Here is a 27787-nt window from a genome sequence, read left to right on the forward strand (position 1 = left end):
TCGCTGATTCTCCAAATTGGAAGGGAACCTTCAGATTTGGATTTGGCCGAATCAAGTTGGGACAGTGATCCGAATCAACACATCGAAACACTGTCCCCTGAATCAGGCCCAATCAGATCTGAATACAGGCCACTTTGCACACCCCTAGTAGATGGCATCTGATGGATATGCAACAGCTGCATGTGCATGCACTGGACACCACAGCCCAAACCTAGAAGCTGTAATAGAAACACCAGCCCATCTCTACTGGTCACAGTCTTACAGATCCAAAAGTCAACAGATCACCAAAATCAAGTTCATTTTTGGGAAGACAGCCTGGGGCAACATTTTACTTATCGAATGGACTACACCACACCTGACCTATGGAAGAGTGGTAAAATACCTCTGACCTCAGAAATAAACATTTTCTTTAAGCTAAAGGGATATAGAAAATGACTCACTTGACTTGATGCAACTCTTAAAGATGCATTGCTTTATGATAATTACCACCACTTACAGTTTGTGAAGATAGTGCCAAGGAAGGAGTTTAGGGGATCAGATGTAACAATTATGTTGCTATTGACAGGTATAACCAAGGAGAGATTTTGCAGATTAACCCATACCTTGCACTGCTCTACTTTGTTTCCAGCCTCATCCATCTCTTCCTTAAGGGAATCAATTTTTGAGGGATGCACTTGAAAATTAGTTCCTGAAGTCTTGTGGACTTGGTTATACCTGCAGAAGAGAGGCTTCAGTTATTCTGTGGAGATTATGCTAGGTTTATTAATAAAAATGTAACTGACCGTCTCTCTCTACATCAAGCAGAGTAGACTTAAGAATCACTATTTTTTTCCTATCTATGCTGGGAGGTGACTACCCAAGATTCAAGAACCTGACCTATATAGTGCAAAAAGTCATGTCTTTTTTGTACAGCTTGAAGCTTTAGGTTTAGCTAATTTTCCTCTAAGTGTTCACATGTATACAACAGTGAATTAGACACAAACGCTAGAGGAATGTCGGGAATGAGAAGACTTCACTGTAAAATCAACACTTACCATGCAATTTACCAGTAGTTGAAGTCATTTCTTACCTGGCTCTAGCAGAATCCCAGTCCAACACCAGCTTTGCAAGCTGCTTCCTCAGCTTCTGAATGTTGGGAATTTCTCCCTGAAACCAGACATTTACTGTTTATTTTCATTTGAACAAACACTCTAAAAAAATTAAGTTATTTCAATCCTATGTTATGTTAATAAGTTTCATAGTTTCTAGGGTCGGAAGGGACCTGAGCAGATCATCTAGTCCGACCCCCCACCATGGCAGGAAATAATACTGGGGTCAAATGACCCCAGCAAGATGTTCATCCAACCTTCTCTTAAAAACCCCCAGGGTAGGAGCCAGCACCACTTCTCTTGGAAGTTGGTTCCAGATCCTAGCCGCCCTGACCGTGAAGCCGCGCTTCCTGATATCTAGCCTAAACCTGCCCTCTGCCAGCTTGTGACCGTTATTCCTGGTCACTCCTGGCAGTCCACAGGGGAAATAGTGATTCCCCCAATGCCTGCTGATCCCCCCTGACTAATTTATAACAGGCCACTAGATCCCCCTCAGCCTTCTCTTGTGGAGGCTGAACGGGTTCAGGTCCCATCGCCTCTCCTCATAGGGCCTGCCCTGCTGTCCCCTGATCAAGCTGTTTCTTATCTTTTCACACAAGCCAGTCCACGCCATATCTAGCTTACTTTGCTCAGTAAAATGAAGTCAGGTTTATTTGCTGAAGTGGGCTGAAGCAACCTACCTCTGTGAGTTGGAACAGTGGTTCCAAGATTTCTTTTTCAATTTGTACCTCGTGGTGAGAAAGCTCTATTGCTAGTTTATTCTCTGCGTCACCACAAGTATCCAACATTTTCCTGTGTAAAAGAAGAGAGCACAGGAAGTCACTGTGGAGTCTGAATTACTACAGATCTCAGACTAAAGAATACAAAATTAAAAAAATTGAGAATGCTACAAGTGTGAGTTTTGCTAGGACAAGAGACTACAGTGCTAAGCTAAACACTATGAGTTTAGTCTTCAGAATGCAGTACTTAAACAAAATTAAATGTTATCTTTTATTTTAAGAGAGCTTTCCAATACTTAAAAACTCTATTACCAGAAAACTCCAGTCAGTGATGGATCACAGCTTCATTGAGAACCAGACACTTACCCCAGCAGAGTTTCATCAGCTAGCTGGGCAGACCCTTCTTGCATATTCTGAGCAAGAGCCGTTAAAGGAAGTTTTTTCTGTAGAGCAGAAGAGATATAAGTATTTTGCCTCCTCCCCTTACATGCTGTTCTAATATATCTCTCCTAAAGTTCTTCTTCCTGTACCTTCTACTGAACTATTTTTTTCTTTAGCTCTTATAAAGTCCAGTCCCAAAACCAGGTGCTGATCTGGATTACCTTAAAAAGTGACGCTTGCTATTTTTTGCTACCATTTGGGTGCCATATGCCTATGGTGAAAGACCAGCTCCAATGCTAAGCCACCTTTTTCCAAGGCTCTCAGGAGAAGACTGACTATATCAATCAGTTGGCAAGATTTACCTCTTGCACATCATCACTGGTTAAAAGCATTTAAGCGTACACAATTTGTGAAAGTCAAGTGAAACTTCTTACAGAAAAATCTCACACCAGTCAGATCTGAACACTGAGCACATGGCACAGTTGCTCTCAGTGACTCTACTGAAATGCCCCCTTCCTTTTTACCTGATCTATACAGAACAAGCAGCTCAAAGAAAACTGGCCAATAGTGTTGCAAGTACAAGACAATCCAAAACTTGTTGCTTGACACTTATTATGAGAAGCTTCCCCGCCCATCAGATGCTCATCCCCAGTGACCCTAAAAACATAGGAAGTGCCAGACTGGATCAGACCGATGGTCCGGTCCATCTAGCCCAGCAGCCTGATGTTTTTAGGGGAAAAGCTCTAAACAGGCTTCATCTAGTGTGATGTATCCTCTATTCATTACCCTCCCCAGTATCCACCATCACTGGTTTAGAGATCCCACAACATCTCCAACTGTTCCGTTTGACAGTCATATTAATAAACCTATTATCCATGAATTTGTGTAGTCCCATTCCGAACTTGGGTATATCAGCCTCTACAACCTCCTGTGGCAATGAGTTCCATGCGTTAACTATGTGCTGCATAAAGTACTTTCTTTTGTTAGTTTTAAACATGCCTCCTACTGATTTCAGTGGGTGCCCTGTGGTTCTAGTGTTCTGGGACTGGCTGAAGAATAGGTCCCTGTTCACTTTGTCCACACCCTTCATGTTTTTATATACCTCTCTCAGCCTTCTCCTTTCCAAACTGAAGAGCCCTGGCCTTTTTAGTCTCGCTGGGACAGCAACTGCCCCATCCCTTTGATCAGCAACTGCCCCATCCCTTTGATCATACCCCCTGGATGTACTGTTCACAGAAAACAGAGGAAGCACCCTGGGGCACTTTATAAAACAGCTATGCTATCCAAGCTAGATCGTGAACTGTGGCAGACATTCTACTTTGTTAGAAATGTCAACACGTGGGATGACTGCAATTTTGTTCCATTAGCCGATGCTGGGCATAGCATCCAATCAGCACACAAAAGGCTTTTACAGACCAGACTCAGAATGCTATCCGAAGACCTGTTGTACTTACATGTCTCTTATCAGCATCCGTACCATGCTGGCCTTGAAAGCATCCTATTAATCGTTTCTGCGTAAGATGGCAAACAGACCTCACTGTGTCAAGACGTCTCTCAATCTAGCCATGGAAGAGGAAAAAAACAGAAGTTATTTTCTTGGTCTCAGCAGAACATCTTCCTCCTGTGCCACTTTTAGTTCACGTTTGTGTATTTCTCAAGTTCTACTGCTTACAAAAAAATTCAGATGCTTCACTGTAAGATCCAGATGGCAAACTTATTTGGAAGGGGGTTTACATCTGTGGTGGCACAAACTCTCCCTGCTTTTGCAGGTGACCTGCAGCCTCCCAGGGGCTCCGGAAGACAAGGGGGAAGATGACTAGAGTATGCTGGTACCTGACAGAGCCCCACTAATACCCGCTATTTTCAATTTGATGTGAAAGCAGCAAGTATGTTCACAATATGACCCATGAACAAGGCCCCAGTAGGGATTCCTGTATCTTCTCCATTCTCCCCAGTTGCACAGTGAGGGGTAGCAAACTACCCACGTCATTCAACTATAGCTAAAGGGTTTTGCTCTCTTGCTATTACCTCTAAAAGAAAAGTTTCCAAGCCCTGTGCAAGGTGGACAGGGGAAAGACTTAAACTTAGGAAAGTACTGAGGGTTTCTCTAGTGTGGTGGGAAAAAAAATAAGACACACAGACACAGGGTACAATTTAAGACAGGTACTTGCATTCATCTTAGCACAGCATATTGGAACCCTTAAGCTCACTTTTAAATACGGATGTGTCCCGGTAAACCAGAGCTAAATTCATTTCAGATTAGGTTGTTCTTGAAACAAAGTAAAGCCAGTAACTGAAACAGTTAAGATCCTCTATTTGGAAGAATTTTATCAAGAACAATTCTCCAAAAGTAGCAGTGCTGGGGTAGGACTGCTTATGGCACTGGGAACCTCTATGCACAGCATCAGAGGAATGCAGTTTATCTGCGTTTCGATGACTCACCAAGATTAAAGGAGGCTCTCTGGAATGATTTTTATTTAAAAACAACCAGAAACACACAGAACAAATTTTATCTGTGAAACTAATTGGAAAAGATGCAAGTTTTCACTTGGAGCTTCTACAAATTGCTGCTAGTGCCAAATAATTAATCCCTTCCAGGAAGGTAATACATTTCTCAATTATGTCTACACCTAAAAATAGCTTGACCTCTAGTATCCAGAACAAATTTCAGTATTTGCTAAGTTATCCCCTGTGATAGCTCTCCTTAAGCACACAGCAACTGGTTTTAAAAATAGAAAGTGTACAAACTGCTGGCTTCTCCACAAACAGCAAACTGAACTTCAACAATTCTTATGTACAGAGAACACAGAAGGATATTGCTGCCACTTCTCTTCTCCATTCAGAGATCCATTTTACACCCAATGTCCTGGTGAAACTCTTAGTTAGGTTACAGTTCTGGAAGCCAGTAAGAACTCTTTTCTTGGGCTGTTTTATTCCAAGTGGGGAAAGTAGTTGTACCCTTAATGTACAGCCTTCCAGGTTAGAGATGGGTAGTTAGTCATGGTAGTCTGTAGTCAGGCAAAGGGACCCACCTTAGGAGACTAACTCGTTTCAAGAGGGAAGCTTCAGAGCAAAATCGCCTCCTTTATTCAATGCTATGAAGCTTCTGTCTCTGAAAGTGGCAGCAAGGCAGGGTGGAACCTTAGAGAGACTAACTCATCCAGAGAGGCATAAGCTTCATAGCATCTGATGAAGGAGGCAGGCACCTCTGAAGCTTATGCCTCTCGGAACAAGTTAGTCTCTAAGGTCCCATCCGGCCCTGCATTCCGCTTGACTTTAGATGGCTACCTACCTGCCACCCTGCCCTGCCTTCTGCCTTCCCAGGCTGCTATCAGGCGGGGTGCTTGTGTCCCATTACCACGGTTAAAATGACCAGAGATGCCAATCAGAAAGTAAATGCTGCGTGAGTCACAGCATTACCAGACAGGGACAGCATGAGCAGGGTGAAGTTATGGGCAGAGCAAAATTTGAGGGAACACTGAAAAAAAAAAACCACCCAGGTACACGGTTGCCTTTAGGGGTTTAAAAAATAAACAAACAAACCCCCCACCTAAATACAATCACTGAACCCACATACTCTAGGGAACATCTCCGATAGAGACATTCATATTTTAAATACAGTTTAACTGCAGTCCTGGCTCTGCTTTGAAAAGGAACAAATTTAACTGAGGATATTTGGGAGAGGAAAAAAGAAACAACTCTCTTCAAGGCAAGAGGCCGTTAAAAAAAAAAAAGTACCAAAAGCAGAAGAACCAAACAAGAAGTAACACTGCTGAAAGCATGTTCATAAAATGAATACTACCAAAAACTAACAGGCAGTTTAGTTAGATAAGAGGTTGCCCCCCCGAATAAATGAGTGAATAAAATCTTCCACTTGGGTGTAGCCCGTCTGTGCTGTGCCTGGGAAAGCCATGCTCGCAGGCATTTTTGGCAGCCATAGGCAGGGAGAGTTTCTGGCTTTAATTTCATGCTAACGTTACATCTGAAAACTAGGAAAAACAGATAAACTGCATTAAAACACCTTGAGAGCTTCCAGGACTTGATTTTAAGCTTCCGATCAGATAGTATGCTCCCAGGGAGGAAGAAGCGGCACCATACCTACAGGCTGAGGAACTCCCTTCTTGTCAGTACAGAGGTGGAAACGGATCTTGGAGTCATCATTGATGCCAAGATGAACATGGGCCGGCAGCGTACACGGTCAGGAAGGCCAACCGCACCTTGTCCTGCATCCACAGATGCATCTCGAGCAGGTCCAAGGAGGTGATCCTCCCCCTCTATGTGGCACTGGTCAGGCCGCAGCTGGAGTACTGCGTCCAGTTCTGGGCGCTGAACTTCAGGAGGGATGTGGACAGCATGGAGAGGGTCCAGAGGAGGCCACTCGCATGGTCAGGGGGCGGCAGGGCAAGCCCTATGAGGAGAGGTGATGGGACCTGAACCTGTTCAGCCTCCACAAGAGAAGGCTGAGGGGGATCTAGCGGCCTGTTACAAACTAGTCAGGGGGGACCAGCAGGCACTGGGGGAGTCCCTGTTCCCCTGAGCACTGCCAGGAGTGACCAGGAATAACGGTCACAAGCTGGCAGAGGGCAGGTTTAGGCTAGACATCAGGAGGCACAACTTCACTGTCAGGGCGGCTAGGGTCTGGGACCAACTTCCAAGAGAAGTGGTGCTGGCTCCTACCCTGGGGGTCTTTAAGAGGAGATTAGAGGAACACCTGGCTGGGGTCGTTTGACCCCAGTAATCTTCCCTGCCATGGCAGGGGGTCGAACTAGATGATCTGCTCAGGTCCCTTCCGACCCTAGAAACTATGAAACTATTTTCACAGGAACAGAGAAGGCTGAGCTATATCAGCATAGCATGTTTTACAAATACTCAAGATGAGGGGTCAGCAACCTTTTCGGGATGCTGGCTGGAATGGCCCAGCTCAAGTCCGAGGCAGGCGGGTGGTGACATTAAGACCCAGGCACTGCCACCACTTACCCTGTGTGGCATCACAAGGCAAGGTAGAGCACCTAAAGCCCACCACCACCAAGCCCCATGTCTACAGGCTGGACCCAACCTATGGGCAGTAGGTTGCTGACCCCTGCCCCAGACAGTTATGCTAAATTCAAACATCACATTTTTAGAAACAAGTGAAAGTTTTTTCCCAGCCTTAAATGGAACATTTGAAGAGCCTCTCAACTTTGGTAGAGACAGCTGCCCTGGAGAGTTCAGAGAGGAAAATTCTAGGTGCCTTGAAAATTTAAGCACGTTACGAGAGACTGGCAATTTGCACTCCATCTGAAATTACCTGTGACTGAAAATGACAGGTTACTTTGCTCAAGTTTCCCTGCCAGTTTCAACAGCTTGGCTGTGTTTTATGAAAAATTTCCCAGCCACCCCTGATTAGATTACTGTGCAAACAAAAACAAAAACAAAAAAACCCAAGAGGAGAAACCACTTAATGAAGAAAACCTGTTAAATCTGTCAGCGAAGGCTCTTTGGAAGTCTAACAATAGTAGCTAAAAAAAACAAACAAACAAACCAGGCACAAGTGATGCACCTTTTGGTATTTTCCATTGCAACTCAGATTACAGCAATTTATTAGCACAACAACTACGAGGACCATTACTGCATAAAACTTTAAATCATCAGCAGACCAGGGCTTATTCACAACTCCAAAGGGGTTTTTATTAGGGTTGCTGGCATTGCTGGGGGGTCTGAAAGCCAACAGGTATTTACACAGCTTCCTATATCAGTCAACTTTTTCATGAAATTATCAGGAAAGAACACTGGACAGAAAAATTATAGCCTTCCCCCTCCCATACTCAATTCCCCGCCCCCCAAACACCTATTAAATTGTCCCCAAAATTCATGAGGAAAGTAATTCTTCAGTTAAAATTGATCAAAAACTCATACTGTAAAACCATTTGCTCAGTACAAGGCTTTAGTGTCTTTATTTTCAGCCTGGATCTCTGCTCAATATGCTTCAGCTTTCAAATCCTCTTTTGTTCATCACATGTCTCAATAAATAAGAAGAGAAACTAAGTTGTATCACAGCCTTTCCACAGTCTGAGGGAACAGACCAAGCCACAAACACTACTTTGTGTCCTGTAATCTTCAAACCATTTCACAAGCAGCACATATAAAGAAGCATTTAAAGGATGTGCATTAAATGAGTTTAGTACCTGTAACAGATCTTCACTCAGGACTTCCGTTTTTTCAGCTCTGGAAAAGAAAAGAAAAGCAGCAGTAAGTATTAGAAGAATAAGCAAATAAAAAGGCAAAGCTAAGACAAAAAATAACCCACACAAACGTTAGAGCTAGGAACCCATTCAGAAGAGGTCACCCCACGTGTAAACTACGATCCAGCCAGAGGTTCATGACCATCATTCCAACACACAACACACACTGCATTGCTCAGGATTAATCCTTCACCTCTTGTGTCATGCCAAAGATTAGTCAGATTATACAGAAATTCTCACATGCCTGGCGTTCCAAACCTACCACACGAGCGTGGGAAAAACAAGTAAATAGGACAACTCAATTTGCCTATTTCATATTATTCATTAGGAGAAACAGTAAGGCTCTCTCTTTTTACTGTCTTTTCTTTGATAGTCCCACTTTTTCACCATTTCATGAAATGGTTTCCCATTGCCTTTCATGTTTGCCATAAATCTCTGGATTCCTTCTGCTGCTGCTGCTGTCTTTTCAAGGCAGGGCGACCAGAAATTAATAGTATTCCATGTGGAGATATTTGGTAAGAGCCTTAGTACAGTGTATGTTTAATTCACATATTAACACTGCTGTGAGCAGTTTATTGTAACTATACTTTCCTTGAATACTCACACTGTAGATGTATAAGCAAAAAGAATTCAAGCTACTTTCTTTCACATTTCTTAGTAGGTGCTAGAATAAATCTTATTTTATACTGTCATGTTTTAGGATTATGAAAGTCAAGGGACCTAACCAGCATTGTTCACTTTTGCCAAACATCTGCTCTATAAAGGACAATACTGACATTTTGCCACATAGAAAAAAAAAAAATTAAGTGACTTGCATGCAACACCCCCCACCAACAGCTGCTGGAAACTGTGGTGCACGTGACCTGTACGAAATATGGTAAGAATCGTTTCTGCTAATTTGGGCAAATGTGAAAGTAAAATCTGGGAGACAAACAGCTACTCAACTGCTTACTGCAAGGAAAGATCTTTTCTCTTCATTCTGCCTTTCACAAACACGGTGTATATTGTATTCCCAGGGATGTTGTACGCAAGAAAAGATGGTATTATTTGTTATCCTTCTGTTCTGTCCTGCTGAGTACTTACCCATATTCACCTCCTATGAAACTATCCATCAGTTAAACACACAAGACACCTCCAAACACAAGTTTAATTCAAACTGCCAAGAAGTATACGATTCCAATTTCATGGCGACTTATCTGTCTTGGACTAACAGTTAACATTCATCTTAAGGTAATACTCAAAACCTCTATGAACACTTAGAACTCAATCCTGTAGAGAAGTTATCATTTAAATCCTTTCTGGTAGCAATAAAAGGGCAAAAGCTAGAGGTTTACCACCTTTCTGGCAAGAGTTACGTGCATGCAAGATTCAAGCATTAATTTTCCTTGGAAAACAGGCATGAACCTGGCTGATGTTTTCCAGCAGGGAAATGAACTGATCAAAAGGGCTAAAACTGAGATAAGACCAGGTGCAAACACATATTGAAAATCTTAGGGAACAACTTTGTAGCCTAGAGTGCTCCAATAACTAGGGTTCCTTTTTGTTCTTAAGAGTGTTATTGTCTTTGCACTTTACACACCAACATTAAATTAAATTACAAAGGTCAACTAACTTACTTGGTACAAATACACTGGGCCACCACATGTCACTATGGGAACAAAGTCTTATATATGTACAGACTGGTTTATACAAACACTTCTGAAATTTGGTAAAAGACCAAATTTTGCCCTATAAGATGCATCACTGGTCTCTAAAGATATGATGACTTAGTATTTCTGAAGACTATGAATCAGCTGTTTGGAAAAAAAACTCCTTCAGAAATGGGGTTCAAGTAACTGAATGGAGCTATTGTTTTCAAACCTTCTACAGATATTTTTAGATACAGTTCTGTTCTTAGCCCCCCTTCCAACAAGAAAAGCAGATGCCTGAGCTGCCAGATCACATAGGAGTTCAAATTCATGCTTTATTAAGTCTCTCCTAATTTATCTGTTTGTGCCCACGCTAAGTAGACACCCATGAAACAGTCCATCAGTTTAGCTATGTATGCCATGTAGGTCCAAGTATCCCCAAAATGAGCAGACGGATGAGAAGCACATCTTGTTTCACATAAAACACAACCAACTGCAATCTCATTTTTACACACAACTCGGACTGCAATGGATCACTGAATGACAGGCCTAAAACTGCAGATTATAAAGCAAAGCTCTAGAAAAAGGGGTTGAACAGAAGCTGTGTTTTAGCTTAAGGGCAACTCGGTATACTTCAAGGTGCCTCCTGTACAAAAGTGTGGACGTCTCCCAACACATACAGCCATAAGACAACCTATTGTTAAGTTTGATAAAGATTTTTTCTTTGTGAACTGTTAAGCATCACATTAAATATTGGTTTCTACTAGTTAAATCTACAGCTAATGAGGTCCGCACCAGGCTGTATTAGAAGGTTATGAAGGACGGTGTTGAGTCAGCATCCAGCTTGTCACTCGCATCTCTGCTTTGCAGCAAATCATTCTTCTGCTTATTAGTTTTAGTGTCACATGGTGAACTTCTTCTGATTGAATACTACTAGGTTTTATACTAAGGATGTGAACATTCTTTAAAATAGTCTTGGCACAGACATTTAACAAGAAGCTAATTTCAATAGCCGATTTCCTACCTACAATTTTTTTTTTTCGTTACAGAAAGCCATGATTTAAGACCCAGGCTTTGAGAAACTTCACTTCTGACAAAGTAGAACACCTTCCAGTTTATGAATCTATGAAATACAGTAGCCAATACACCTCAGGTAATGTAATTTGTAGTCAGAATTAGTTTAAATAATTTAAAGGAATCTTCTTTCTTACTAGAGGTGTACACACACGTTTCAGTAGTTTATCTATATATGAACATGACCACCACCACTGAAACATTACATGGAAAGGTCCAATTTTCCCCTTTTGCAGGTATAACAGTTCTTTCAGTAGTTGTGCTCAAGTTAAGAAATCCACATGGTCACGCACACACACACACTTTGAAAAGTGAGATCTATTATCCTAAGAATTCAAAGTACTAATACGCAGCTTTTGAGAAACTTTCAGGAATTCACTTTTCCTCCTTCCACTCCTAGTACAGATTTTAATTGATCCAAGACAGCAGGGAGAGTATAATCCCAAACTATATTGTTCACATCTAGCTTTCTATATAGCTGCCTCACATGATCTTATGCAGTGATACTCTAAGCATCAGGAGAGAAACAATCTGCACTTGCCCCCTCAGAATCCTGTATGCACGACATAAAGCTTTCAAAAGTAAAACATGAACGTGAGTTTCTGAACCAGCTCCTGTAAAATTAGTGGAAGACCTGCCATCGCACACCAAAAGAGTATAATGGACCAACAGGTATAAATGTAGAGCTCCTTAGCCCAAAAAGCCTGACCATAGCCGTCAGATGGCAGGGTGTGAACTGAGAGAGAGCTCGGAGGGGGCTGAGCACCTCCATAAGAGACTAGAGCCCCACCCCCCCCGTAAGATTTTCAAATATCGACCGGGGGGGGGGGGGGGGCGGGGGTGCCAATCAATTTGCTCCTTCACTTATGTGGACTTGTTAATCAATTAACTGGTTTATTTTTTTCTGCAGACCCCCCAAGAATCAAAGTGTAATTCAAACCCCGGATGGAAGAATTTAAAAACAACATACTGAAATACTGATGATGCTAGCTTGCATTTTACCCCATTGAAAGAAAAACACTATTTTTAGAGGTAAAACAAGAACAAAACACTAAATACAACTAAAAAACCCCATGCAATTGAAAACATTTAAATTTAGTTCTGGAAAGCAACAAAACATACAAGATAGCTTCATTTTTAAACACAAAACATCCATGGGTCCATTAGATTTTAAAGATTTGACTATGTATACACGTTTCAAAACAAGTAGGTTTTAAGACAAATGGTTTACTCTTTCAGCAAGTATCATTTAACAGGCAGCAGTGTCTCTGGAAACACGTTCACCTAGTATTTTGCACAATACTAAACTTTAATGTATTCCAATTCATCTCAGAAGTACTTAAAAAATAATTTCAGCCTTCTTAGTTAAGTGCAACTAGAAGCAGAATTTGGTCCCAACTGTGTAGGGCCTCAAATAACACATGCATTGATTGATGTATTGCAAGTCTTTTAGATATCACTACATAAAAGAATAAGCTATGTAACAGTTTTGAACAAAGGTTTTGCCACCTATGCTACCCCTGCTAGCCAGATCAACACATGCTTTGTGTGTTGAGACACACCAGAGCTTTTAGAAGCTTAGACAAAGAACAAATTGGACCATTCAGCTGAAAGTCTAGATGAGTGTCTGTCACTCTTCACTTTCCAAAAATAATGAGAATATAGGTCAGCAGCCAGTGCTTTTTAAGCTCCTACTGAAGAGACACTACATATAGTTAGCAACATTTCAATTAAAAACCTTCCCAACAAACGCAGATGGATGCAAAGGACCACTTTGTTAAAAGATGCCTTTAAACCCTTTTTATTTTTAAAGTTCCCTTTGTTATGAAACAGTCATGAGACAGCTTTTAGAGTCATGTAACTCACAATAATTTAAGCCATATCTGGGCTAGCATTTAAGCTTTGATGTTACCTAGTCCAGTGGAGGGCAAGTAAATGGTTTGGGGGCTGGGGTCATGACTTGTGAGGAGCAGCTGAGGGAATTGGGTTCTTTTAGTCCCCATCAACCCAATTTTCTGAGTCTGCTTGCCATGTTTTACACATCAAGTGTAGACTAGAACCACATGCTGCCTTTGATACATGCTGAACCACAAGAATGAGTGATTTGATTAGACTGGGTTAGAATGATGCAACCTGGCTCCAAATTCTGCTTAAATTTGTAGTCATTCCAACCAGCAGCAAGGGTCTGGGCCTCTTTCTCAAGTGCTCATGAATTAATCAGTGTTCCTGGACTGACCACAGCAAAGCCATTTAGAAGACATCTAGTTAAAGGTGAGCTCTCTTTCAACTGCCAATTAATATCCAGGCTCACATTAGACATAATACTGAAAGAAAGGCTGCAGCTGCCTTCTGCGTTACATTTTCACCCAGATAAAGTTAACACTCCTTCTAAGCCCTCGCCTTGTTGCCTCCCAGAAGGCCTAGCACTACCGTTTAGATGTGAATTACAGAAGCTGTCTTGTCTGTTGCACCTCTGCAATGAGCCAACTGTCCCAATACATCTTGCTCCAGGACAACTTTCAAGCTCTGAGAACAAACAACACAATTCAGCAGATGTGCTTTTACTGGATGCACCAATACAACGTACCAGGTCGTGCTGTAGCTCTGAGGCAGTCTAGAAATTCTTGCACTCCAAACAAAGGTTAAAAGTAGATTGTACCTGAAAGACCCTAACGGTAGTGCTACACAGGGTCTGGTCTGTCCACATCTTATCAGAACCCAGAGGGCTTTAACCTCAGATGTGGCCCTAGCACACAAGTGAGCATTTCTCTGGCCTGACCCCTTTAACTCTTTTAGCTGTTATGCTAATTTTATGAAATGGCCTGAAATGCAAATATGACAGTGAAGTCAAGTGGTCAACCCAAGCAAACTAACAATTTTAGCTAAAGCCCCTGGTACATGTTGATTTAAAGGTGTCATGGGATCCGGGCCCTGATCCCAAATCATGCTTCCTGCCAGGCCAGCATGTCAGAGCAGACTTGATTAATTGAGTCTGCTGGAGCATGCTAGTTAGCACACCTGCAGGAGCTTCTGCATCTCATGTATCAGCATTGTCAGCTTCAGAATGGTGACAGGGGTGCGTTCACTAAAGCTTGTTTAAACGCATTTTATTTAAAGCATCCCTGCTGCCATTTTGAAGCGTGGGGACGCTGATACATGAGACACTGTGGGCGCTTTAATTACAGCAGCTCTTGGAGCCACTTTAATTAAAATGCCTCCTCCCTTCCTCCACACTAGGAGCACGTGTAAAAACACCCATACAGTTTACAGAATGGGAATGTACAATAAGGTCCTTTCCAAATGATGACTAACTGAAAAAGCATGCTTGTGTCTTCCCCACCCCTCCCCACGTACCAGGAGGCCCAAAGCATTCCAGGTTTGTGACGGGATCTGCTGTGTGAACTTCCGGTATGCAGAACTTACTCGTGCGCGTTACAGAAACAGCTTGTTTAAATCTACGGAAGTTCCCTGACACATCCTATAATAGAGATAGATGGACATGACTGACTGTAAGAAATGTGATGGGTCAACTAATTCAAAGATGTGGATGTCCTGCAAACATCAAGGTCCTGCTGAAATGCTACATTTATTTCCACAACAAGTGGCAAGCTGATTGCTCAGCTGTTCGCATGGTTTTGATAAGAAATAGCTGCTAAACTGGCAGCACTCCACCAAAACAGTAACAGAGTTGACCTTCTGGGAAAGGAAGGATACTGAGCACTGAAGGACAGGTGATATGATACAGCACAGGGTACAACTTACCAATAGCTGTTCTGAGCAAAAGAGTGATCCCATTTTCTGAAGTGACACTTTGTTTAGTGACCATCAGGGTCCAAAGCAAGTCATGTTTTCAATTAAGATTTATGAATAGATTCTGAAGAGCCTTAAAAATCCCAATCAATCACACATAGTACTGAATTATCATCCCATAATATTGTACCTCTGGGTTTATAACCAGTTTGACCAAGAGCCCAGCAAAACAAATAATTCCTGTAAATATGGTAATAGTATATTTAAAGCATCTTGGAAAAAAACCCCAAAAAGACTTATTTAATCCCTAGTCTTAAACCTGCAGAGTCCTCAAATTGTTCAAAACTAGGCAAGAGTGCTCTGATGAAAGTTACTTTTTTCTAGGTATTATTCAGCTTCAACATGCATCTCACATCATAGTATAACGTGCAAAACCTCAGTAGTTTATTCTTGTTGAGAGGATGTTTATAAATGACCACTTTTAGAAATGACTGTACCCATTTACATTGGAGCGCATCACTCCGCCTTATCAAACAGTGGATAGTTAAGGCAACTGCCCACTTCCGTGCCTGCTCCAAACAAACAGCAATATGCACAGGAACACAGCTCTCAAGTTGGTCTAATAAAAGATCTAATCAAGTTAGTTTGTGTAATAACAGATAACAGATTTACCCAAAGAATCTTGTCTGCTGATGTCCTTCTTAGACCAACACAGCTACAACCTATACCCCAGCTCTCAAGTGTCATTTTACATTTAAATAGTTATGAAGTTACCCCTCCTCGGTAGCAAACCGTTTCTTCTTAGGAGCTTTGTAGACAGATGTACTGCCTTTACTTTACCTCCCTTCTGGAAAAGGCTGTCACAGTCCACTAACCCATGGAGACTCGGGAGGTCTACACGCCATGTTGGACTTGGTGGCAGCCCTGTTTTTAGTTAGGCCACTGGAAGGGGAGCAGCTCACAGCTACTCCTTCACAGTAGGGCTTTCTCTTTCCAGTAAGTCAGTCTCTGCTTCAAGTACTTTGGCTAGGGGTGAACTGCATTTAAAATGCAGATCAGGAAGAACTCAGGAGCTGGGCTCATTCATCTTCTGATGCAGCAAAATCTACTAAACCAAAGCTGAAGTGGAGCTGATCCTCAGTTAAGCAACATCCAAGGCCACACTGCCTTTGGTGTGGCCACAAGTCCTGTGCACCATCACAACATCCTCACCCATTAGGGATGAGCTCAAGTAGGTCGAAAGCTACAAGTGGAAACTTGATGCCCCTTAAAGGCTAGTAAGGAAACAGCAATCCCAACACTAACTGCCATAAAAACTTGGCCATTCACTAGAGAATAACTGAGTCAGTTCAAGTGTCAAGCTGAAAAACAGAAACCTTGACTCACGTCCTGTAAATGGATCGTTGGCATGTGGGTAATAGATGCTGCTTATGGGAGTGTATCTTGCTTCATGATGAAACAAATGGCCTATGCTCTTAAATTTTGACACAGCGCAAGTAAAGACAAATAACTACCCACCCGGAAAGTGCGACAACTATTTACATGGCAACTGAAGCTAGTTTTTCCAGCTGTTTGATTTTCCTTAACATGGGGCCTATTTCCTTGCTACCCAAGAGCAACCAGATTAGCCGTTTTTTGGCAAGTTAGCACTTCAGAGCACCTTCGTAAGGGAGTAGCATTCACAGCACATCCTGCTTGCTTTCCCAAATACAATAGGCATGATTTGCTGCCAGGAAAATGTGGAAAAGCCAGGAACGCTGTTAAAAAAAAAACAATGAATCCAGAATTAGAGGCCAGTTTTCCTTCTCAGAGCCCTGCTTTCCTACAATTAACCAAGAAATTCTGTGCATAGTGTAACTTGAGAAAACAGGACATTTCAAGCGTTGGTTCGCTGTTCCTTATCTGACACTGGTAAAACAAAGGCATCTCTGTGCCCAAATTCCAGCCCTTTAACACTGCAGGAACCAGATACCTTCTCCTCTGAAGCAATTCCAGACCTGAACTAAACAGTTCTGAAAGAAAAAATGCCAATAGAGGAAGAGACATGAAATCACAGATTAAAACTAGAGCAAAGAATTCTTAACACTTTCCGATTTCTAGCTTCTCCGAGTTGAGAACCTAGCATCCTAGTTCCCAAAAGGATAATCCTTGCAAAGTCAGGGCATTTTTGTATTTTGGGAGTTGGCTGAAATTCAGCTTCTCCAGTTTCACGTTGCCTCTGTAAATATATTTAAAGAGCGATTGATTCAGAGCAATTTTCATGTAGGGAAATTATTTGCTCTTTTTGGCAACCTGCACCCACGTTCAGCTTTCTGTATAACAATCTTCTGTAGGAGTTCTGATTTTATTTGCATAGCATTGTGAAGAGGCCCAAAGAGCAAACCCATGTTTAGTCAACTGTGTTTTTCTCACCACAGAAACCAAAGTTACAAAATTTCAAAATTAATTTAAATATTTTCAAAACCAAGAAAATGAAAGGATCATCAGCAGTGATCTCTCTTACTTGGCTTTCAGGTGGAGCTGGTATGACAGTTGCTTGCTTTGTTTCTAATAACAATTTTAAAGTCACCTTCAAATATTGATGCCACATCAGGTCTTTCAGCATTTCTGTCAATAAGTGCTCATTTAAAAATTTAAGCTATTATCAGCAAAACAAATTTTATATGTAATTCTGAAATTCAATTGATGTCACTGTTTTTTTCATATGCTTTTCATACCACACAATCTGGGCTGTAGTCAGACATGCAAGCCTTAAAACAGGAAGGGGACAGTCTGAATAATTTAAATTACTCTACAGTTTTGGGGAAAAAAAAGTGAGCTGAAGAAGATAAACACCACCTTCGTGCAGCTCCTGTGCTTACCCTATGTCAGTCACCTGGCTATGTCAAAAGCAATTTTTATTATTTTACTCCTGTTGCGCTACAGTCCATGTATGCAACAAAGACGTCCTGCTACGTAATGCTTCTAAATTATAGACTAAGAATCATGACAACAACTGGTTTTTGAGCAGCCCGATTTGAGTTAGTAGGGCTTTTAGCTGTAAAGATGCTTTTTAGCTTTTTATTCACAGATTAAACAGATTTGATGTGGAAATGGTCAAAACATGCAGCTCACTGTCTTCCTTCCCACCCGCTCTGCAGAAATGCTTTAAAATTTTAGTTTATGCAGATGAGGAGAGTGAACATCTCAGAAAATTAACAGAAACATGACTCTGAATGACTGCATTGGCCATGAAAACTCATCATTTTGACTTCTTCAGCCTTATCAAGTATATTTAGTTAGTGAAAAAAAAGTTTCCCTGAAAAGGTGCTCTCTCAAGTTGAACTTTTAATAATTTCTGCTGTGTGATAACAGCAACCTTTGAAAAATATTCAAAGTATTTAAGCACCGTAGCTAAGAATGCTGAATTTAGCATCATCAGTTCAGAATCACATCCGAAAAGCAATCGATAAATCCTGATATGCAATCTGATTAACACGAAGAGGTAAGTATGTCCGTTTTTATAAAGCTCCAATGTTGTTACTATAGGAATACAGGCAGTCTTCGACTTACAACATTTTGAGTTGCAGTGTTTTGCACTTACAACCTTTGATCTGACGCGATGAGTGACGCAGCAAACTTGTTCGCTGGCATGGCATCTCCCTGGAGAACATCTGTCCAAACCTCCTTGGACACTCGCTTTAAGAAAGCATACAAGACTCCAGAAAAAACTTGCAGCCAAGACTCCTGAGAAGACCAAGAGCCCTTCAAAAAGTCCAGCAAAGTTACCTCAGATAAGTCCTTCCAAATCAATGTGACTGCCATTTACAATATAAATATATTAACGTAGCTATATTACTCATCTATAATTGATTGAGTACAAAATTCTGGGGTGTTTTTGGTGAAAACAGGTCATAAGGCCTTGGTTCAGGAACCAATCCCCCATTTATAACATTGTTTCTTATGAGAAAATTGGTTTTGAGTTGCAATGTTTCGACTTAAGATACAATTGGTTCCTGAAAACCGCATCATAAGTCTGAGGACTGTCTGTACCAGTAAAGACAGTCACCAATAGTCCCAACAATCCCTAAGCAGTTGTATGGAACTAGCTACCCCAGAACACCTCATCTAATGCAGTGGTTCTCACTCTTTTTGGGCTCCAGGAACCCCTCAGCAAATACCAGCTCTTCATTTTCACCTGTTTTTTTTTTGACTCCAGAAAAATCCTTGAGCAATTTCTCTCTTGCAAAGGACTCAGTAAGACCAGAGCAGGGCACGATACTCTTAACACTGTGAATTTCTATTTGAACTTCCTGGGTTTCTCTTGTGAATCACACCTGCATACCTAACAGTGCCATCATTGCCTTCAAAATGAACTCAAGGCACCCCTGGTCCTGTGGCACCCTAGCTGGGAAGTCACTGATGTAAGGAACTGTCTTGACCTATTTAATACTTCAAATGTTGACCACTATTCTGGTTCAGTCTTCAAAACAAGGAACAAAATTAGCACTTTCTTTTAAAGAAAGTGTCTTTGTATTCAGAAATACTTGTCAGCACCACAATGCCTACTTAAAGTAGCTTATGTTCTAACTGGCAAAACTAGCACCACTCTTTGATCATGCAATTACATCTCTTTTTTTTTTTTCCTTTCAATATGCCATAGTACACTCCGAGGATGGAGCAGAAAGGAGTGGAGGTCAAAGTTGAGAGCCGTTTGGTCCAGTAACTTGGCCCATCAAAAAAAAAAAAAAAAGTCAGCATTCAATAGTCTGGAAAGAAATGGGATCTAGCAATTATCAACAGCATTCTGTTACCAAAAATACCACTTGTTAAATTCAACATTATTTTGAAATTTAGTTTTGACAACTTCACTCCAAGATCCTGAAACTTATCCCATATCCTCACTTATACAATTTTTTTTCACTTCCATCCAACTTTCAAAACAACTAGCGAATATTGACCACTGTAACACCCTTTGTGTCCTGCTGAATTAACCCTTTGTGCAACTGAAATACAAACACGTCCTTCCATCTGCAGGGAAATTAAGGTCACAGCTAGTTGTAAGCCTAGAAGCATTAAAACTGCCAGACCAAGCAATGTTGTTCGTCCCATCAGCCTGAAATCCACCGACCTGCTTTAAGACTGATCTTCACTGTAGCAAGATCAAGATATATCCAAATTGTATATACTATTTTAACTGTCTATAAATTCAGCTGAACAAAGAACCCTCCCTAATAAATTCCATCAATTATCGGCTGCTTCTTTAAACCCTGAATCTTTAATATATTTGGATTCACTCTTGGAAGGGCAAGCTATCACATTAAACAATGAATTCAACAACAGCTTGGATTTTGACAGGGAATAACCTCACACCACTTAGTTTGCTATATCAGCAGAACGTTAATAAGTGGAAGTTGAACAATTTGCTGGTCAGCTGCAGCAGTACACAGGAAAAATATAATGCCAGTCACCATCTCTATTGATTTGAGTGCAACTTGGGGAGTTCTGCTTTATAAGCTTACATCCACATTTGTCACTAATTTTAAAACTTCCAGTGCAGTAGAACGATTATAAAAAATAATTCTGATTATTATGAGTCATTCATGTATGTATGAGGACAGCCTCTATCCCAGTTCTCTCGGAAACATCTTTAAGTCTTAAGCCATGTGAACAAAAAAAGAACTGAAGGTTTTTTGGGGGGTGGGTTTAAGTCAAGGTACACCTCGACTATAATTTTGAAACCAGGTACCATGTGACTTTGCCCCACCCATCTGTACCTGGGTTAAGCAACAGTCTGAATTGTGAAACCTGCACTTTACAGGTCTTCAGTCAAAAGAGTCTGTACTGCTGAAACAACTTTTTGGCTTCCAGAACTAATTTAATACACACTCTTCGGGGCGGGGGGGAGAGAAAAGAAAAACCTAACCTTTGAAATGGTGCAGTGCTGCATAACTGGACTGCTAGCATCAAGTATTTCACTAGTTTAGAGCTGCAAGGTGAGAGGCTGGAGAAGCAAAAGCCTGTAGCTCATTAAGTTACAGCAGTGCTTCTCAGCCTTTAGACTCAACTCGCCCCTCAGCAAATGCCAGGTCTTAAAACTTTTACTTATTTCTTAACTAAAAATATAGTAGAGCAATTCTTCTGTTGTAAAGTACCTGGAAAAGGCCACACTAGGCTGGAATGTTTTTGACCCTATGGATTCCTATTTGAAATTGCTGCGTTCATCTTTTGAATCATATGCAGGTATTTGCACCCCAAGCCAGCCTTAAAAAGATCTCACAACTCAGGGTGATGCAGTGCTGTGCTTGAGAAATCACTGGGTTAAATTTTTCTACTCCCACCTCTGCTCATTGAACTCGTTCAATGAACTTTGCCCAAAGTTCTGGCCCCAGTTCTGGCTTTCATTTAAATACTATTCCTTAATTGAAGCCACTAATACTTTCATCTCAGGTACAATTCCAGCCACTCTTCTTGAACAGCCTGAAATGTGTGTACTCTCAAGGCAGTCCAGCATGTTCCACAGATGATCCTGGCAGGGAAGTGCACTGGATTGCTCCCTCATGGTTCTGGGGAAACCCATGGCACAGAATGTTCTCATCAGTGGATCTGGAATTCCTTAGCAAGTGAAATGGATCCAAGTCCTCCCCCAAGCGAGTCAAGAGACCTGGCCATTAAACAACTGCAGTTCAGGCCAATTCCTACTTGAGGATCACAACTTCCTGCACCGAGCCCCTGTACTACATTTTACAACCCACTTTAAGCTTAGACATTCAGTTAAATGGCCAGAGAACAGTCAGAGTGGATCAAAGCAAAATCTAAGCTACTGCCTTATGTTTATCAGTATCAATAAAGTAGGAACAGGCATTGAAACAGTAGCTGAACTTACATATGCAGTATAAATCCAAACCACTAATGCAGAGAGATAAAGGGTTAACCTTTTTTTTTTTTTTGCTTTAATGAACTGGTCACACTTTCTGCATGTAGTTTGGTGGTCTAAAAATACAGCATAAGAGTCAAAGCAGTAGTTTTGGCAGTCCACAGTGATGTGAAGAATAAAATTAGAAGCAAATGATAACCAAGTCCTTCTGGTGCAGTTTGTTATAACAGTTTTAGAAACTTGCTGGTGCTATACTACTGTATGCTATTACATACGTTGAAACAGTTTTAGCAATTGGGGCATCAGTGATTCAGTTTCCTGCATTTTCCCAGATTTTTAAAGTCATTAAAAAATAACTTCAGTCCCACTTCCTGTTTAAAAAACAGCAGAAACTTCTTAGTTCTGAAAGCAACAATTGAGATACCAATAGCTGAGCTGGGGAATAAAAATCCCCAGACATTCAACTCTGGTCAACATGAAGACTAGCATCATGAATATATTTTAGAACTTTCCATTTCACAGGACACACAAGTACCTGAAATATCAAAACCTGACGCATTCTGCTCTTTTGGAACACCCATTTGATTTTTCAGCGTGTGGCACATCAGCCCTTTGCTTGGCACCACTGGGAAGGACTTAGGGCTGCACTGCCACAACAAGGATTGGGCCAACTGCAGCTCCCCTGCCATCCACCCCAATGGGCTAACATCTTATGAGTCCAGGTTGCAGGTGCTTTTGGCACCCTGCCCAAAAACATTGCCGATCCCCAATATATAGTAAACCTATATACGCCTTGTGTATGTGCGTCTACAACCTAATTTAATTAACATTACTATCTAGAACCTTGATTTTCCCCTATCTGAGCTATTATATTAAACCAAAAGTTACTATAACGTACTGATTAAAATCACCCGTTTCAGCCAAGCCCTTTGTCAAAATAATTTCACTTGCCTGATGTTCACTTATATTGCAGATTCCATTAACTAGAAAGCTTTTCCTCCAAGTAGGCAATTTGCCTTCTGTTCTACTTGAATAGGCAGAGCTTTTAGGTCTTTCTTCCATCACTTCAGCAATCAGATGCATCTGAGCAATCAGTGTCAACTGCTAAGGCTACCTACTCATTTAAATTTCTTTTGGTAGCTTAATGTCTTCTAAACAATCTCTGCGATGAAATAATATACTTCTATGATGGTCAAAATTGTTGGGGGGGGGGGTCCCCACAGAGTGACACAGATTCACGAAAGTTTAGGTCTGGAAGGGACCTTGTGAGATCCTTTATGCAATCAATCCAGAAAATTAAAATTTGCATGAAAGCTGCTTTAATTGTACTCATAAAAGGTGGTAAAAACATCCTTCAGAAGCAAGCTCAATGCTCCAAGCAGGTTCACATTATAAATTTTAGTGTTAATTTATTCTGCACAGAGTTAAGTAAATGACTCATATTCTTGGATAACAAAATAAGTCAGAAGTTTCCTACATGTGGGCTTGGCAAGTTTTAGGTTTGGACACAGACCAATTCCCTTGCCAAAGCACCTGCCAACCTGAGAATTCCCTTACATTCTCAACCTAAGCACCTCCACATTTCTGAACAGGCTGTTTTTCATTCTGCTCGCTCAAAACAAGGGCAGAGAAAACGATGTCTTTTGACCATGACTTACAGTTCCATGATCTCCGTAGCAGAGCATTCTGTTGATCAATCACAAATCAGAAAGGCCTTTTCAATCATTTTCACACAATGATACATTAAGCGTAGTATGCACATTATTGTATATTTAAATAGATGAGCATGCTGTCAATTTTAAGTGCTGCACACTACTGAAGGCATATGCAAAAGGAAAAACTAACAAGCCATAAGCAAAAATTGATAGAGCACATTCTGCTGATAAAGAATATTGTGCTTTTGCTTAGGCAAGACTGAAATCATGCCTCTCAGCCATATACAATATTCCCCTAAAATTAAGAAACAATGTGAGACTGTAAGTGGACATTAATTATGGGTGTCTATGTTTTAATAAATTTAAAACACCCTTCTAATGAGTATTTAATATTTATGAATTCACAATAATAAGTCCCTTTGGATATCATGATTAAGGAAGCAAACAACACCAATCAGCCTCACTGCACCAGTATGAATCTGTACCCGTACTACACAGTAGCAGTTTTATACCAAAGAATCTGGATGATTCAGAGTCTAGAGCAAAATCAGAGATAGACATGAAAGTTCTGTCAGAGACAAAACCATGAGAAAAAGGAACGAACAACAGAAAGCAGGAACATACAGAAAAGGAAATGAAACATGAAAGGATGGAGAGAGCGTGGCAGGAGTGGGAAAGTGAGTAAAAAGTAGAGGGAGCAGGGGAAAAGGAGAGGAAGGAAGAGCAGCAAAGGGAAATAGGACTCCAACAGGAGACAGAGCTGGCTTTAATAATTGTGAAGAGAGAGTGAATAATTCCTCAGTCCTAGTTGAGCATTACCCTGATTTTCTGACAAGTGTGTGCAATCATATTTCGCTACTAGAGACAGTCTTAACTGGGTTCCCACCTAGACTGGAATCTCATCTTGGGCAGCTAGATTTCATCTGAGACGACTCATCTGACTACTATGTTTTGCATCACTGGACATTCAGGTCTGTTTTTATGTTGCTTAGCTACAGCGTATACAAAGCCCATGTTAATGTGTATAACATGTACAGTTGCACCATTACCCTCCCACTATGTGTCACACACATTTGTGCTGTTGAAGCATGAAACTGAAAGTTAACACTACTAAGTTTCTGAGAATGAAATGTGAACCTTTGAGGCCAGTCTAATAAAGGATTACAAACCTTATAATATAGCTTAGTTTAAGTTTTAGTATAACTGTGTGCGTGTGCACACGGGTGGCCAGTAAAAGCATCTCAAACGTCTTCCTATGTGCTGCTGTTATAAATGCATTGTATGAAGGCCCTTGGTTCTTATCAACAGACCAATCTCTGGCTGTACAAGCCAGTTAGAAACATTTCTTCAAAAGTAACATGGAACTGCATTTCTATTTCTGTAGGAAACAAACATTTAAGCAGCTTCATGTTGTGGTCTCCATTTTATACACTGTGGTTGCTTCATCTAAAGCAATGCTACTATTTTAGACCAACTTAAGTATGAAAAACAGTTCACATTTTTCTTGCTAGTGCTAAATTACATAACTAGAGAAACTGGAAAGGGAGGATATGGGGGAGGGGGGAGCAGCATTACCAAGCTTGGGAATCACTATCCAACTGCAACCCAGCCAGAGGTTGGAAGACCTGAAACTGCTGCACAGGTTTATCAGGTTTTTAACATTTAGAGACAGATGCCGTAGAAGGGAAAATGTAAAGGTAATCAGGAAGTCTTAATCAACATTTAGCCATATCCTCATTTGCAATCACTTCTAAAACCTAAATAAAGCAGCAAAAACATCATCATAGTCAACCAGGAATTTCACAGCTTCTATGGCACAGCCATCATAATTTTACACTCATTCTTTTGATCTTCAGCCATGGTTTAAAAAAGAAAAAAAAAGAACAAAAAAGATAATGCAAATGCCTAAAGTATAATTCTTTGTTCAATTTAAAGATTGTAGGATCTGTTCTTAAGATTATTTGAGGTATTTAAATTTTAACCAAACTTCATGGAGTATCACTGTCTGCTTCCAGGTATCTACCACATGGAAATACTAGTTGTGCAACACTGTCAGAATAACTGGGCTATGTGTTGCTTGCTGTTTAGTTACTAACCTATGCTGAACCTTGTTTCTGTCCTTAAAAAAAAGCCATAATGAAGGCAGGCGTTTTATTTAACAATCCTGTCCACTAGACAGCCCAAGACACAACAAAATGAAAGGTGTTCTAGAGCCTATCATTAATGTTATTGGTACTTTCTTCATTTATATGCTACTTTGAATTTTATAGTTCATCTAAACTGTATCAGGGTAGCACTATTATACACATTCTGCAAGTCACAAATACATTCTCTCTCTCTACAATGACCTTCAAAGAAAGTGCAGTTTTCTTCCACGACCTTGAGAGCTGCACATGTCTCTTGGAACACAAAATTATTACAATTTAATTACAAGTTATGCTTCTGAGACCCTTAACACCACAGTTTGCATCTTCCTGGCCATGAGAAGGGCTGCCTTTTTCTTTAAAAAAAAAATTCATCTCATTTCTTAAATCACATTAGGTTGCTATTTAATGTTTTACAAAAACTATAATCCTGTTTTTTTAAACAAAACACACACAGAGCAAAAATACTGTTTAGTCGGTAGGCTAGGATTTGTTACCGTTTGGTCTTAGTGACTTGTTTATAGGTTTCAACAGGAAGAGTAAACTTTGGAACAAACTGCAACACTTTTGCTGTTTCCATATAGCTTAAAACCTTCAGATTCACATCCAAGGTGTCTCACATTCCAACAAAGGGTTAATCCTATGAAAACACATTGACCTAATTAGCTGTATCCATTTTCTGTGCCTTATCTCCTGCTGGATCTTTTGCAGTAGAAATGTACAATCTACTGTTTTCCCTGCAACAACAGACGAAAACAGTGACCCCAGGCAAAGGAACAATAGCTATGCTGCCTCTTTTACATGAATAAAACATTAGTTGTACAACCATCATCTATAAAGCAGTTTGAAACTAAATTCTTAGTACATTTAAAATTACACCAGAAAAAGTATAAGCACTTGTATAGGCATATTATGAAAATGGTACAAACATTAGCAGCACGTGCCAGAAATACCACAAGCAGATTTCAATTGTGGCCTACCGTTTACATGTCATCATTTGATTAGACACACAAGCAGCAGTTAACACTGAGTTTTGCATTTTATTCAAAGCAATGCTAGAAGTGCCACTAAATCCCGCAAAAGCATCCAATACAACTTAAGGGCATATTTACACAGAATTTTGAGCAATCGTTAGTGTGCAAGTTGACAACCAAGGAACAAAAGGATGATTTCCATCTCCAAGATCATGTTTTTTTTTACAAAACGGAACTAGTGACAGTGCATTATTTTGTAGTCCTGGGCTTTGATTCATTGCACTGCAGTTACTTTAGACTGTTCCTCTCACTACATGGTACAATTAACCTCACCAGAAAACAATGTGGCAAGGAGAAAAGCCTCCACCTTACTTAAGTGAAGAACTTGTGACCCCACCCAGCTAGGTTTTTATTTCTAAAAAGTATGTTTCCTGTTGACACAACAGGATTGCAAGTATTAAAAAAAAGCCTAAGACACACTCTCAAAGGCAAAGGAGCAGGCTTACAAATTGGAGAAAGAGTCACTATACAACTGGCTTTAAGGATGATGTTATTCCACCTTTCAATTTCAGCAAACAATTCAAAAACAATTAAGAAAATGCTGCAGATGGGAAGACATTTGAAATCTTCCCTGGTACGATTTGTGAGTGAATTAAGTGGCAATTTGCTCCGGGTAATGTTAATAAAGCTCAGGTATGACCTTATTTCCAAAAGTCTGCAAACTACCAAACAAACAATGAGCTACCAGCAACAATCAATGGGGTAACCAGCTACAGGGAAGATTCATTGAAACCTCTCAATAAGCCTTTGTCACAAGTTTTGCACAGCTATGCTGTACTGCAGCAGAGCAAATGAACTAGAGCTAATCATATTGGAACATCTGTAGAGAGCCTGGACCTCTAGGTCTACGTCAGTGTTTCCCAACAAGAGTTGGCACAGGATCCCCTTGGGAGTGCTGCAATGCAGGTGCTGGTATGGCCACTGGGGGTGGGGTGGGGCGGGGGGGGGCAAATAAAGCTGCCCCATGTGCAGAGCTGCTGCTACTAGACACCTCTATGTCCTTCAAATGTGTCTTACCAAGTTCCTAGTTAACAGGGCATGGTGTATGGACAAACGATGGAACATGGTATATGGACAAACAGTAAGTGGGCACAATCCAGTAAAATGCAGTTAAAACCTGTTACCACAAGCTTACTCCAAGCACAGCGTACAGGTATATTCTATTATTAATGCAACTAAAATACCATGTGTGGCGGGCCAGTAGGGGGCACTCCTGCATTGAGCCACCCACCTCACT

General features: G+C 40.8%; 1 protein-coding gene across 7 annotated transcripts in view; it reads right to left on the reverse strand.

Annotated features, from left to right (window-relative positions):
• Positions 1-27787, reverse strand: part of ARHGAP17 (Rho GTPase activating protein 17) — a 62612-nt gene that overhangs the window by 21045 nt on the left and 13780 nt on the right. For all 7 annotated transcript variants that reach the window (XM_090023647.1, XM_090023652.1, XM_090023646.1 and 4 more), the window contains exons 2-7: positions 8353-8392; positions 3643-3747; positions 2174-2250; positions 1769-1880; positions 1070-1146; positions 603-714 (exon numbers count right to left, since the gene is read on the reverse strand). In XM_090023647.1, the coding sequence (XP_089879773.1) occupies positions 603-714; positions 1070-1146; positions 1769-1880; positions 2174-2250; positions 3643-3747; positions 8353-8392 (523 nt within the window). The remainder of the gene's footprint in view (positions 1-602; positions 715-1069; positions 1147-1768; positions 1881-2173; positions 2251-3642; positions 3748-8352; positions 8393-27787) is intronic.

The sequence above is a fragment of the Crocodylus siamensis genome, chromosome 12 (genome assembly GCF_052110815.1).
Source record: "Crocodylus siamensis isolate JL-2025a chromosome 12, ASM5211081v1, whole genome shotgun sequence".
Lineage (NCBI taxonomy): Eukaryota > Metazoa > Chordata > Crocodylia > Crocodylidae > Crocodylus > Crocodylus siamensis.